Source organism: Onychostruthus taczanowskii, unplaced genomic scaffold, assembly GCF_017590055.1.
Source record: "Onychostruthus taczanowskii isolate IOZ18803 unplaced genomic scaffold, ASM1759005v1 scaffold86, whole genome shotgun sequence".
NCBI lineage: Eukaryota > Metazoa > Chordata > Aves > Passeriformes > Passeridae > Onychostruthus > Onychostruthus taczanowskii.
The window spans coordinates 65988-79840 of NW_024506552.1; the positions used below are offsets into that span (position 1 = coordinate 65988).

At 45.1% G+C, this 13853-nt stretch overlaps 1 protein-coding gene across 3 annotated transcripts in view; it reads left to right on the forward strand.

Annotated features, from left to right (window-relative positions):
• The first annotated feature begins 320 nt into the window (after positions 1-320).
• The window catches only part of BAZ1B (bromodomain adjacent to zinc finger domain 1B), a 44476-nt gene continuing 30943 nt past the window's right edge, over positions 321-13853 (forward strand). For 2 of the 3 annotated variants that reach the window (XM_041425063.1, XM_041425062.1), the window contains exons 1-5: positions 321-662; positions 6555-6671; positions 8767-8911; positions 9720-9918; positions 13359-13480. In XM_041425063.1, the coding sequence (XP_041280997.1) occupies positions 550-662; positions 6555-6671; positions 8767-8911; positions 9720-9918; positions 13359-13480 (696 nt within the window). In that variant the 5' untranslated portion in view covers positions 321-549. The remainder of the gene's footprint in view (positions 663-6554; positions 6672-8766; positions 8912-9719; positions 9919-13358; positions 13481-13853) is intronic. The other variant, XM_041425061.1, reaches the window with a different exon arrangement.

Consider the following 13853-nt stretch of genomic DNA (forward strand, 5'->3'; position numbering starts at 1 on the left):
AGAGGCCGCACCGGCGGGCCCAGCCCGGGCTTCCTACGAGAGCGGCTGCGCCCGCCACACAAACCCCACAATGCCCCGCGCCAGACGCGGAGGACAAAGCCCGGCGCGCGGCCCCGCAGGGGTACCCGGATGGGCGGGAGGAGGGGCGGTGGCCGGAACGCCCTCTGATTGGTGGTCACGGGGCTGGAGGGGGCCGAGTGCCCTGTGATAGGTCGCCGCGCTGCAGCGGGGGGGAAGGGCGAATAACGGGGGGTTACAAAATGGAGCCGTGCGCTGCGCCGCCACTTACATAACGCGACCTCTCACCCCGCCGCGCCGGCGGGGCGGGGCGAGGCTGCAGGATGGACCGGCCGTGCGACCAATCCGCAGCTGGCGGAGCAGGCGCCTAGCCAATAGACTGTCGGCACAGCGGAGCGGGGGTGGGCGCTGCGGGGCGGGGCGGCAGGGTCGGGGCGCGCGCGCGGGGCCGGTCCCACCGCCCGCCGTGAGGGGGAGCGGAATCTCCCGCCATTTTTCAACCGTCCCGCTCGGGCCCCGCCGGGTCCCATCATGGCGCCGCTACTCGGCCGCAAGCCGTTCCCGTTGGCTAAGCCATTACCGCCGGGGGAGCCGGGCGAGCTGTTCGTCATCCCCCACACGCAGGAGGCCTTCCGCACCCGCGAGTATCCGCCACACCGGGGCGTGGGGGAGCTGGGGCGGGTCCCGGGGCCGTGGAGCCGAACAAAGCGGTGGTGGGGTCGGGCTGGGAGCGGGACCGCGAGGAGAGCGTGGCGGGCGCTGCCCTGGGTTCGGCGGGGTCGTTGTTCCCTGAGGAGTTCCGGAGCCCGTTCCAGGCGGGCGGGGGAAGTGTGACCGCGCACACTCCGCGGGGCAGGAGCGCAGCTAACGGGGACCGGGGACCGTCAGAGCGAGCTGTGAGAGCAATTCATGCACTCGTGGAGCGGGTGCGGACATTGGGGTCCCGCGGGCCAGGAGCACACTGGCACCGGAGGCTTCCGTAGTCCTTAATTTCTAGGGAATTAAACAGCGGCAGGAGCTCTCGCTGTGTACATCCCGGGCTTTCTTTGAGCGTATCTCTTCCTGGGCTGCTTTTGCATAAAAACCAATTTTTAATTTTTTTTTTTCCCCTGCGTGTGACAGCCTTTGATCGCCGGAAGTGGCCGTAGGCCAGGCTGGTGACTGACAGAACTGCGCGGCAGCAGAGTTACTGTCCCCGAGTCCGCAGCAGGGCTGAAGGGGCAGGACCTCGGCGCTGTGACGTGCAGACTTGCTGCTTCAGAAGGCTGGCTTGGTGTTTGTGTTATAAAAATCAGGATCTGAGTTGAGAACTTATGAAGGACTAAGTAAGAGGGAATGCATGGATATAGGGAGGAGGTATGGGCAGTGTGGAGGACAAAGGGGCTCCAGAATTTCCATAGTCCCTGTGTTAAAGAGTGCTTTGTTTCTGCAGTGAACAGAACAGGCAGAGGAAGCCCCTAGGAAGGATTAGGTGGCCTTTGAAGAGGAAATGCACCTCTTGAGTGCAGGTAGGCATTGTTAATGCACTCAGCCCAGTAAAACAAGATTAGGTGGAGTGTTGGAGACTTGCTTTTTAACTGTGTTTCAAATTAAGACATGCAGTCTGTGATGCCAACCTGCTCTTTTGGTATGTGCAAACTGAAAGTAGCTCAGTCATCCACCTGACCAGGCAGTTCTTTCTCTTTCCCTGTGAGGAGTGATCAGTGATCAAAAAGATGATTTTAAGCCTATATACTGCTTTTATAAAAGAAGACATAGCTTTAAGGGTCATCTGCCTTGTTGGAACAGCACAGGGGAGTTCTGGGTCTCCTTCTGAGAGCACCATTTTGTTAGGTGGCTCCTGTGGATCTAGCAAGTAGGTGGAGGACATGTTTCTGCAAACACTGGGGTGGTATTAAAATTAAGGGGGGAAAAAAGATAGTTTCACATCCTGAGAGGGGAGGAGGGTGTTAGCTGTAGGATTAGAAGGAAAGAAGAAACCAAGGTAAGCACTGAGGTTCTAGAGAGTTGCTCTTTTCTTGGAGGAAGTATTTCATCGGGTGCTGTGGGAGGCAGCCTTGCATGTTCTAGAAAGTTCATCTTGGCAGATGGACGTCATGAGGCTAAAAAGAGAAACCAAGCAATGTTGGGTTTCTGCTTTGCCTTGTTGATGGTGTATAATATATGCTAGGCCAAAAGTGGAACAGAAAATTGCAAATGAGCTGGTGAGCTGGAGGGAGATGTTACCCAAGGAAGACTTGGGGTTTTTTTTTTGGTCACTTCAATTTATCCTAGATAGTGTTGAGGAGGAGTGGCTCTGGAAGATGGGAGGGGCCTGCTGAGAGTGTGCCAGGAGATACCTGAGTTTTCACCCAGTGTTATTTATGCCAAGATCTGACAGAATATATTCTCCTGAATTGTTTTCTATCTTTGGAAATTATTGACCAGCTTTTTCCCTAAAGATTGTGTAAGTTCTTGTACTGCACAACTACAAGTGAGGCATTTGAAGGACATCAAAATTTCTTAAAGCTTTTTTTTTTTTTTTTTTTTGTTAAGATTTGCAGCTACTGCAGATTGGGTCACACAAAAAATAGAGACTATGGTGGCGTGCATGAGGAGAGATGTCTTCCCCTTGGGTGTGTGTTATGGAAGTGTTTGGCAGCAGTGGGAGTGGAATAAGCTTGTCAGCAGAGTTCAGATGTTTGTTTGGCCTCTTTTTCCTTTGTAGTTTTATGTGGGTTCCTTTGACTTCCAAATCCTGCAAAAACCTTATAAGAGAAGTCCTGCTGTGTAGAGAGAGCCCTTTGCATCCTGGCAGAGCCTTGGGTCCTGCTAATCATGTGGGTGTGGGGATGGTGGATCATGGGGCAGCCAGGGATAGACTCATCCCTGCAGTAGCTTGGTGGGGTCTGCTCTGAGCTACCTGAATTGTCAGGAAAATGTTTTGCATGTGTACAGTGCTGTCACCAGTGCAGTGGGTGCTGAGTATTTGCAGTCTCCCAAATACCCAAGTTTGTACCTTGGTGAGCAGTCAGCTCAGCTGTGGGCATGTGGGTCTGCTGCAACATGGTCTGGAAAACTGCTGTTGGATCAGGAGATAGGTTGGGTTCAGAGAGCTCAGCCGACCTGGGCTGTTCCAGCCAAAGCTTTTCCTCAGCTTCCAGTGCATCGTTTTGGAAAACTGTATTATCTCGTCTCTGGATAAAAGCCTGCTTGTCATGCTTCTGCATGGTATCAGCACAGGGAGGAAGAGTGGTTGGGCCAGATTTGGCAGGTTCAAGGCTGCTGCTCACATCCTCCCATGTGATACTGGCCAGACAAACTCTGCCTGGAAGGTGGCAGCAGCAAGACACTGTTGTGTCACACTCTCCAATTGCAGAAGAACTTTGCCACACATTCAGGGAGTAGCACCTTACAAATGTACTCACATTTCTGGGAAGTTTACCTTCTTGGCTAATGTAAGTGCAGACAATTCAGATGGAGTAAAACTTTTTTGGGAGTTGATATTAGTGCTCTCCTGGAAATTACTAACTGAGGAAGAAGTAAACGTTTTGTTCTGTCAGCAGTTGTTTCCTGCAGTGGTTAGTTTGGTTACTTTTAAACATCTTTCTTTAAAAAGGTGCCTTTTTTCTACTGTAATTTTGTTTTTATTTTAATTTCTCCGTCTTTCAGCATTGGGTGATATGCAGTGGGATACAAACAGATGTGATATATTAACAGCTGCACAGTGGATAGTCATCTGTTTCATTTAATATACATGTTATTCGTAGCTTTTGGGCAATGTTCACAAGTAGCTTGTGTCTAGGATTTTTTTATTTATTCCTATGTTGGGAATTTTTGGCAGTGGAGCCTCCAGCTGTATAGAGAGGTGGGTTGATTATGGCATACCAGGGGCATGATGACTTGCAGTCCTGGATCAGACCTGTTGAACAATCTGAAATTTCTTGGGTTTGTTTCCAGTCTGAGTGGAAAAGACAAACAGTGTATATGTAGTGGAAACTTTGAGCTATAGTAAACTTTGCAGAAACATCCTCCTGCATTTTGGTTTTGTGCTGGCCCCAGGAATTCCATACAGTACCTAACCTGGAGCTCTTGGCAGACCACAAAGGCAGGGTCAGCACTGTGGGACAAGTCTGGAGCCCTAGGTAAGGAGTGTGTCCAGGGTCAGTGTTAGATGAGCTGATCAGCTGGAGGTGGAATTAAATTGCATGGAAGAGGCAGATCTGAGCTGAACAGGGAATTGACCCTATCTGTCACTTCTAAATTCCAGGTTTGTCTGGGAAATGTGAGTCCTGATATGGTGAGGTTAAGCCTGTTCTCGTAGGTGTGTACAAGGAGTAGAACATTCATAGGGAAAAGTCTCTTGAATCTCCCTGCTGATATGGGAAATGATGTTAGGGAAAAAAAAATGTTTCATTCAGTTATTCCACAGATACACAGAAGGAAACCAAGGGGAGAATGCAGAGGGATTGCTGGATGAAGCTGAACATGGCTGCTGGTCCTGAATTTCAGCTTCTGTGTGCTGTGAGGATTAGATTTGGTTTTAAGGCTGTTCTTAGTGGGAAAGGCACAGGAATAAATAGTATTATGGTTGCAACTTAGTCATTATTGTAGTGATTAATTGAATCACAGAATCTCAAAATTATTTGGGTTGGAAGGGATCTTTAAAGCTCATCTTGTTCCACTCCCTGCTGTGGGCAGGGACACCTTTCACTAGACCAGGTTGCTCCAAGACCTGTCCAACCTGGCCCCAGGGATGGGGCAGCCATAGCTACTCTGGGCAACCTGTTCCAGTCCCAAGTTGCTGTAAATTCAAAGAGGATTCCTGGTTTCTTGTTTGATTTCTTTTTTTATATTTTTTTCTCTCCTAGCTCAGTATCACTACGACAGGCACAGTGGCACTCCTGGGCTGGTCAGTGGGGCAAGTTACCTGTACGTCAACACCCATAATGCAGCTGCTGTACCTTGTTATGCTTTACCTTGGGGCTGTGAGGAAACATTTAAGGAAATTTGCTTTGCTGGAGTTGTAATTCCTAATAGGAATCTTAAAAAAGAAAAAGAAATAGGTTGATCGCACTACAATGTTCTTGAATGGCAAAAGGTGTGAGACACACCGAGGGCTTTGCCGTGGCTGTGCCTGTGCAAGAGCACAGAGCAGTCTGCTGTTCCCACAAGACTGCGAATCGGTGCTGGTGCATCTGTGGGCTGAGCTGTGGCTGTACCCAGTGTGCCTTGTGCTCCATGCCGGCTTTGCCACTGGAGGGCATATGAAGGAGAAGCAAAAGGTGCTTTTCTTGCTTCTCTTAGAATTTCTCCTCATAACTTCCCATTAGAAGGCATGTGGCATTGATCACAGGGCAGTTGGTGTGGATTTACACCACACTGATAATTGTGCCTGTGCATCTTCTGTCCATAGTGAGTGTGAAGTAGCTGCTCTCTGTTTACCATGACTATTAATTACCACTCCGGTGGAGCAGGGAGAGCAGCCAAAGATGCTCACAGCAGAGTAGCTATTGCGCTCTGCACCCCAATGGCTTGCCCAAGCCCCTTTTAATCATGTAATTCCACCTGGAATGCCATAACCTTGAGGCAGGCTGTGACACAGGAGTGTCAACACCTTAAGTGAGCCAACAAGAAAGAGAGGGGCTTTTTACAAGAGTATAAAGTGACAGGACAAGTGGGAATGGTTTCAAATCAAAAGAGAGTAGGTTTGGATTAGATATTAGGAAGTTCTTTGCTATGTAGATGGTGACCTCCTGGCATAGGTTGTCTAGAGAAGCTGTGGAAGTGTTCAAGTGTTCAGGTTGGACAGGGCTTGAAGCAACCTAGTGTAGTCCCTGCCCATGACAGGGGGGTGGAACAAGATGGACTTCAATGTCCCTTCTGACCCAAACCATTCTGGGATTCTGTGATTCCATGAAGCAGGCGATGCAGTTGGTGAGAGAGCTCCTCGTGTTGGAATGCAAAAGACTGATATTGTAGAAAACCAAAGGAAAAAACGGCCTTTCTAGGGGTTTCAGTTTCAAATGGTTTATGTTGTTGTTTTTTTCTTTTGTCAAAAGATTGGGGGTCATGGGTAGCCTGGTAATTTGCATCTGGATTTTGTACCACCACCATAAGGCATTGGTAGTAGCAGTGCCACAACAGTTATTGCCAGGAATTTAGCAGCAATCCATGCTGTACTTCCTGCATGTGCCTGTGACATTGATTGTGCTGTTTTCCAGTGTATCAGAGTGGAAAAATTAAAAAGTAAGTTAGCAGTGCTGTAAAACCTTCAGCCATCTGTGTTCCCCTTGTGCAGTGCAGCTGAGCTATTGGTGGTGTGGAACCTTCTGTGCCAGGATGAGCAGGACAGGCATTTTGGCCTCAGAAAGCACCAGCACATTTGATTTAGCACAGCATCCTCATGGTAGTCACAGGGTCAGACTGTATTGAGGCTCTCCTTAGTCTTTGGACACTCCAGTCATAAGAATTTAATTAGATTTTACTGTTTTGTGCTATGGTGATTGTGGTTTCCACTGCCTAAATCCTGTTTTCCTGAGCTGCCACTTGTACAGAGAGTACGAAGCACGTTTAGAGCGATACAGCGAACGGATCTGGACATGCAAGAGCACAGGAAGCAGCCAGCTGACACACAAAGAGGCTTGGGAGGAGGAGCAGGAGGTTGCTGAGCTGTAAGTACTGGCGGAGACGTGGGTTTGTGCCTATCTTTAGGTGTTGGGAATGTGTGGCTAGAGTGGGCTTGGGAATGCGTGGCTAGTTGGTGAGGCGAGGTAAGGAGCTGTAAGGAGATCTGGGGATTCTGGAGTTAAAAGCAAATTAAGTCCAAATTTTAAACCATCACTAATACAATTGGCCAATTTACTTATTTAGTGTTGTATCTTGGTATTACTTGAACCAGAATAGTTCAGCATATGGCACTTGGCATATTTTAAAGTCCCTGGAGTGTCAGGAATATTTTAGAGAGAAAAAAAGTAGATCTTTAACAACGTACAGTCAAAATAGAGTAAAAGGAGTCAGTTGAAGTGTTTGACATCAGCCAGGTCTGCTCCTGTAATTATTTTCTCCAGATCTGCATTAGAGTTGTTGCACCAATTAAAAAAAAGTTGTAGTGAGATTTTCGGGAATCTACTCTACTTGAAACAACAAGAGTCCTTGTTCTGTGCAAATTGTGTTCCTCTGGGCTGCTGTGACCCTGACCTCCTCCTCTAGCCCACAGGAATCCTTGGATGAGACCCAGCATGGCCCTTGTCATAGAAGTGAATTTTCTGTAAAGGTGCAAGTCCTTGTCTCAACCAGCACATATTATTTATGTGTGATTACCAAATCATACGAATTATGCCAAAGAAATGATGTATTTCTCCATTCTGTCAGCTGATGACTTGGACTTCTGTGACTTTTTTCCCCTGGATATGAACTGTGGAGAATGTCAGCGGTACTGCCTAAGAGGTGGAATTTTCTGCTGCCTCTCTTCATGTTTCTGATCTATTGGCAAAGAGTTCACAGCCTTGTCCTAAGGAGAAATTGACCATCATTTGTGGTTAATCACAATCTTAAAGCCAACAAATAAGAAGCCCATTTGCTAATAGTCCTAATTTCTTTTGAGGGGTGATGCACTACTGCTTTCAGGCTTTGCTTCCTGGTGTTCTGGTTTGAGAGGGCAGGGGAAGTGCAGAGGCAGCTCCATAAACTTAAAATCCTGAGTCAAAGCTCAGTGGTCTGCTGCTACTTTCTTTTGGTTGTCCGTGTTGGATTGATTGACCATTTCTGGAAACATTAAGAAATGTCAGTGAAATAGAAACAGGAGATTTCTTGAATTTCTCAGTAACAAATTTAGCTATAGTCTTTCTAATATGGAGGTGGGGGTTGGGGTGTGGGAAGATTCCATGAAATGAGATTTTGGTCTTGTCTCTTTGAAACAGGATGAAAAGCTTCCCAGGTAGTTTGTCTGCTTTAATACCTAACACTAAGCTGGATAAAAAAGTTCATTTAGACAGGTTGCTAAAGGGATAAATTTGCTTATGGCAGTTGTAACACAGCACATATAGGCTGAGGGCTCTCAGCCATGGATCCTGGTGTCTGGGAAGATGCAAGTGCTTTGGAAAAATGGAGTATTTTTTTCCTCCTTATGGTAACTTGAAATGGACTTTACTTTTTAGCCAGAAGGCTTTGTGCAACATATGCCTTAGTGCCCCTGCCAACTTCCTGAGGTCAGCTTTTAGAAGGGAAAGAAGGGAAGTTAATATCACAGTCCTTTTGTTTATTTGAAAAAGTTTGAAGATCATGACATGTGAAATACAAAAGATGTTTTTCTCTGGCGAGATAATACGATTGTGTAAACGTGCTCCTGTCTTTACTGCACTGGCAGCCTGTTGGGAGAGAAAGAAATCCTAAATCTTTATCAGAATCATGATGTTACTGGAAACAAGTATTTTAAAGTAATGAGCCCCGGGATAATGGCATCATCTTGATCTGTATTTAATATCTAATAGAGAAACAGTAATAATCATTAAAGGTTTCACACTCAGTGCTGCTCTTCCTGAGTGTTTACAGTATTCCTTCTGGGAAGAACCAGGACAACTGGGATTTTCATGCCACCTAACACCTGGGGAAGGGTGGGGAGCAAAAAGCCCTTGGATGTTTGCATGCTAATGGAGCATCTGCCTCATTGTGGCAGTTAACAGGAATTCCTGGAATTGGGAAAGGGGAGGGTACTTTGCCTTTGGGCTTTTATTCCCTTGAATAAGGAAAACTTCTGTGTTTGCTCAGCTTAAAGGAGGAGTTTCCTATCTGGTATGAGAAACTGGTCCTGGAAATAGTCCACCACAACACTGTGTCGTTGGAAAAGTTGGTGGATGCAGCTTGGTTGGAGATCATGACCAAATTCGCAGTGGGTGAAGAGTGTGACTTTGAGGTAAGAGTATGTTTTCTGTTTTATCCTGTGCTTCTGCATAGGGCTAATTCCAGATAGCTAAAGGTAGGAGATGGGAAGAATATGTTAGCTGCTCAAGTTATTAGAAGGATGTGAAAATTTATTCTCTATGTAATCCCAGTGACAGCACCTGCTTTTGGATGGAAAATGGTCCTGTAAGCCATACTTCTGGTGGAAGGTGTCCTTGTCCATGTCAGGGGCTTGGAACTGGATGGTTTTTAGGGGCCCTTCAACTCAAACCATTCCAGGATCCTGGAATAATAGCAAGTGAAAAATATGTGTGTACATGGGAAACAGATAAAATTGTTATACTGCTTAAATATGTGATGATCTGTTTATAGATAAATACATGATTTAATTAGAAGAAATTAAAAATTATCGTCTGCCTTAATCTTTTCACTTGACACTGCCAGAAGGAGCAGTAGTCTGAAACAAATGGACCCTGAAGTCAAAGCTTAAAAATCTCTAAAAAGACCCTAAAGATTTGAGAATTCCTTCCAAAACCGGGAACGTTGATGAAAACTCCAACTTTTTGAAAATGGGGAGGAGTTAATGTTGTGTGTGGGCAGTGTTTAAGACCTAGTCTCTAAACTGGGGTTGCTGAGAACACAGTTGCACCTTGTGCACATGCTGTGTGCTTAGGCTGAGGAAGCAGCATTGGGAAACGCTGTGGGTTGGGAGTTTTGCTTTTAGGTCGTCTTAGCTGGTACTTTTCCCTTCCTCATAGTGTTAAAGCCCGTTAGCTCATCTGTCTTGTTCAAGTTCAGTCTTCACCAATATTTCTGTCCAGGTTGGTAAGGAGAAAATGTTGCCTGTAAAAGTTGTGAAAATGCATCCCCTGGAGAAAGTTGACGAAGAGGCCTCGGAAAAAAAATCTGACGGAGCTTGTGATTCTCCATCCAGTGACAAGGAGAACTCCAGCCAGGCAGCCCAGGACAACCAGAAGGAAGCGATGCTGAAGGAAGATGACAGCAGGAGGGATAGTATGAGTAAGTAGAGAGACAGCATGGCAGTAGGCAGCACCTGGCATTGAGTGTTGGAGTTTGCTCAGTGATCAAATTTACATCTTGGTGCTGCGCTGTGAATGCCCAAACAGTGTTATAGGGTGAAAATCCAGAAGTCGTCCTTGTTAGGGGTGAATTTTTGGAGCATCAGTGCTGTTGGCTTTCAGCTGTTCTTGCCTGATTTAAAGAAGAAAATGTCTATCATTCTAAGGTGTAATACCAAAAACAATGCACGAAATGTATAAAAATTGAAAGTATAACAAGTGTATTTTAAAAAAACGAGGGGAACAGCAAAGGTTCGTTCAGAATTATAAAGTTCTACTGCAGTGTTCATCCTCAGAGTAAACCTCCCTGGTTCTAAAGTGTGTTATTTTGGAGTCAGAGACAAGCTCTAATTCTCTTTGTCCCTGGTTGTTATGAAAAATGAGGTTTTTTCATTTTTATTCTCTTTCCAATCATCATATGTTGAGACATTTTTTTTTCTTTCCCTAACAGTTTAAAATAAAACATCCTTTAAAACCATGTTCCTCTTTCAAATGCTCTTCCTTGGTGCAAAGATAGCTAGTGCTGTCCAAGGCTTTTCTTGACTCTGAAGAAATATTGTTGGAAAAAAAAAAAAACCAAAAAAAAAACCAACTAGCCCCACCCCCCCCCGAAAAAAAAAAACACAAACAAACAAAAAAAACCCCAAACAAACACATTGCGCTTTGTCCTGTGCAACTTCTTAAAAAGGAATTATACTTTAAAACAGATTACAAAAAGTGTTTTCAGACAAACCAACCCCGTAGTGACTCCAGCATTCGGGAAAGTTGTGTAATCCCCTCTAATGTGGGGAATCTGAAACTTTGAAAATAGTCCAGCAAGAAAATAGCGAAGTCAGGAGTGGAAAAGAAGTCATATCAAGGTCTAGTCCTGAACTTAAAAATTATCAGCTCTTTTCGATGGGTACTGTTATGAGCTGTTCTGATTTCATTGCAGTGTTCTGTATAATAAGGAAGCAAAAAAAGGCATTTCAGAAACAATCTGGCGTTATACACGTCATTGGAAACAGGGATTGTGCTTGGATAGGGGCTAATGATGCTTTATTTATTGATGTATTTTTTATTGAGTGTGATTCTCTTGAGATGCCACATAAGAGGCATGGGAAATACCTTTTACTTCAAAAATGCTCAGTGATCAAATTTACAGCAGCTATTTTGGATCTGAATGATTAAATAAGATTTACCATGATCCTTTGGGCATTGGTGTGTGGTATTCCTGCAGCTGTGGGCATTGCCAGTGCAGCTCTTCCAAGATTGGATACTGCAGGAATGAGGGTTCCTGCTCTTGTTTCAGTCCCTGACTCAGTTGGTTCTGGCCTGTATATAGTCACCTCTGGAAACTGGGACTGTCCTCCCCTTCCTGGAAAAGATGAACCCCAACGTTTTCCAGCTCAAGGTGCTGGCATAGTCATAACCTAAGCAGTAAACATGCATTCTTTTTTTTTTTTTTTTTTCTTTGTACATGTGCTGTTACTAAAAGACTATTTTATTGCTGATGCTTTTTTATTCTGGGTTATAACAGCACATAGGCTCATAGTAACATCCTTGAAACAAATTCTTCCAGAGTGTGTTAATATAATTATGTAGCAATTCTTACAGTTACACAGAAAACTACAGGAATAGGAAATGTTGAGTTGCATCCACAGAGGCTGGGGGATCCCAGCAACACTGACCTAGACTTTTTCTCTCTAATAATGTTCACATGTGGCCACTTGATATGGGCTGAAGTCACTACACTAGAGTGAGTAACTGGAAGCAGTAACAAGCTCTGTATAACTGTGATCTAAGAGCTGTGTGTGCCTGCGTGCACGAGAGGGGACAGAGCAAACTGGCAGTTCTGTTAGTACTTGTGTCAAACTTGCTGGTTTTGCTGGAGGAGAAATGGGGCAGAGAAAGATAGTTTCAGTCTCTCTGCTTAGGAGTCTACTGTCCTTCAGAAGCTAAAAATAAGGCATTATACCAGCTTTGTTGCATCATTTGTGTAGTCTGAAGCGACTTTATATTTTTAGTTGGTTACGGAATGAACTCTGGAAAATCTGCAGGAGGAAGGAAAGGCTGGAAAATTGATGGTGAACTGCTGAAGGCTGGTTCTGTAGCATGAGCTGGACTTAGAACCTGTACTGCTCTGGACAATCTGAAATAACGTGAATACAGGAGACAACACAATGTAGATGCTTTAGAAACACAGAATCAGCTGTGCTGGAAAGGACCTTAAAGATGCTCTCATTCCAACCCCCCTGCTCTGGACAAGAGCATCTTCCAGTAGACCATTTTCCTAAGAACTTCATCCAGATGGCTTTGAACTCTTCCAGGCATTAAATGTATGTTTTATTACAATAGAATGCAAGAACAAATGAAGTTGGCTTGTTAAAATTAACTTAAGGGTGGAATGGATAGTATTTTCTTCTTCCTCACCCAAATATCCAGGTGCTGTTTGATGGAATTCCATATAGCCATCCCTGTTTGTGGAATGTAAACAGTAAATCACAAAAGAAGAGGTCACTTGGGTTTATACCATGTTAGGTATAATGGTGCTGGAGCGTCAATGTTGTGATTCTGAGATCTATATTCTTAAGGTTTATTTAGGTTTAACATCTGCTTTTATTCTCTATATATTTAGTAGATTATTACTCTCATCCCTCATGCTTGCTTTATTGTTTACTTTGAAGCCTAGGAAGAAATTCTTCCCTGTGAGAGTGGTGAGCCCCTGGCACAGGTTGACCAGAGTAGCTGTGGCTGCCCCATTCGTAGAAGTGTCTAAGACCAGGTTGGACAGGGCTTGTAGCATGCTGGTCTAGTGGAAAGTGTCTCTGGTCTAGTGAAGGTGGGGGGTGGAATGAGATGAGCTTTAAGGTCCCTTCCATCTCAGACTATTCCATGATTCTGTGGTAGCCACAAACATAAAAACATTTGGAGATTACTTTCTTTTTAAGAAAAAAAAAAAAAAAAGTCAGTGATTCCTGCCATGGAACTATTTTCAACAAAGGCATGGCATAGGCAGCCAGGGCTGTTGGAGGAGTTCCCTTAGCAGGTTTACTGGTTGGGTTATATCTCCCCTTCATAAATCTTAGAGACATTTTCTACCTTTGTGTATGTGGTTGCAGCTTACTGTCTGCAGAGAGATGGGTCTAAATGAAGATGGCCCCTTGTACTCCTTGAAGATAGGTTTACCTCCTTAGTTCAGAGCTGGTCTGGGCCTCCATTCCTGGCCTGTATTTTCTGGCTATTTCTAAAACCCTGTTTGGGTTATATTCCTAATGTTCTAGTTTAACCAAACACTGTACAGATGGCAAGAAGTAGGGTGCTGTGTCCAGTGGTGGTCTGGATTTTTGAAACTTTTTTTTTTTAACTATAATAAGACTGTGTCTCACCTTCTTTTATCAGATGATCGAGCACGTAGGTCTCCTCGAAAGCTTCCCACTTCGTTGAAGAAGGAAGAAAGGAAGTGGGTCCCACCTAAATTCCTGCCGCACAAATATGATGTCAAACTGAAAAATGAAGATAAGGTGACTTGTCTGCTTGAGTCCTTTCTATTATAACATGAATATGCAAGTTTAATTAATCACTGCTGGTGATTATACAGCACAATGTAGTACTTTCTGCCAGAGTCATGGCATTGGAAGCAGGACAGTTGTCTGTGAGGATGACCAGCCTGTCTCTATCTGTAATTAGGTTTTGTGCATGGAAACACTTGGTACCACACACGTTGAGTCACAGGGCTTTATTGTGGTTGCTATTAAGTGCCTCATCTCTGGTCTTGCAGTTCCTGAGACCAATGAAATCATGAGTGGCAGTTGTTGCTGTTGTCCTGACCAAGCTGCTCTGAGTTGGAGGTGGCAGTGCTTTGGGAGGCTTTGGATAGCTGCAGCACTGCTCTGT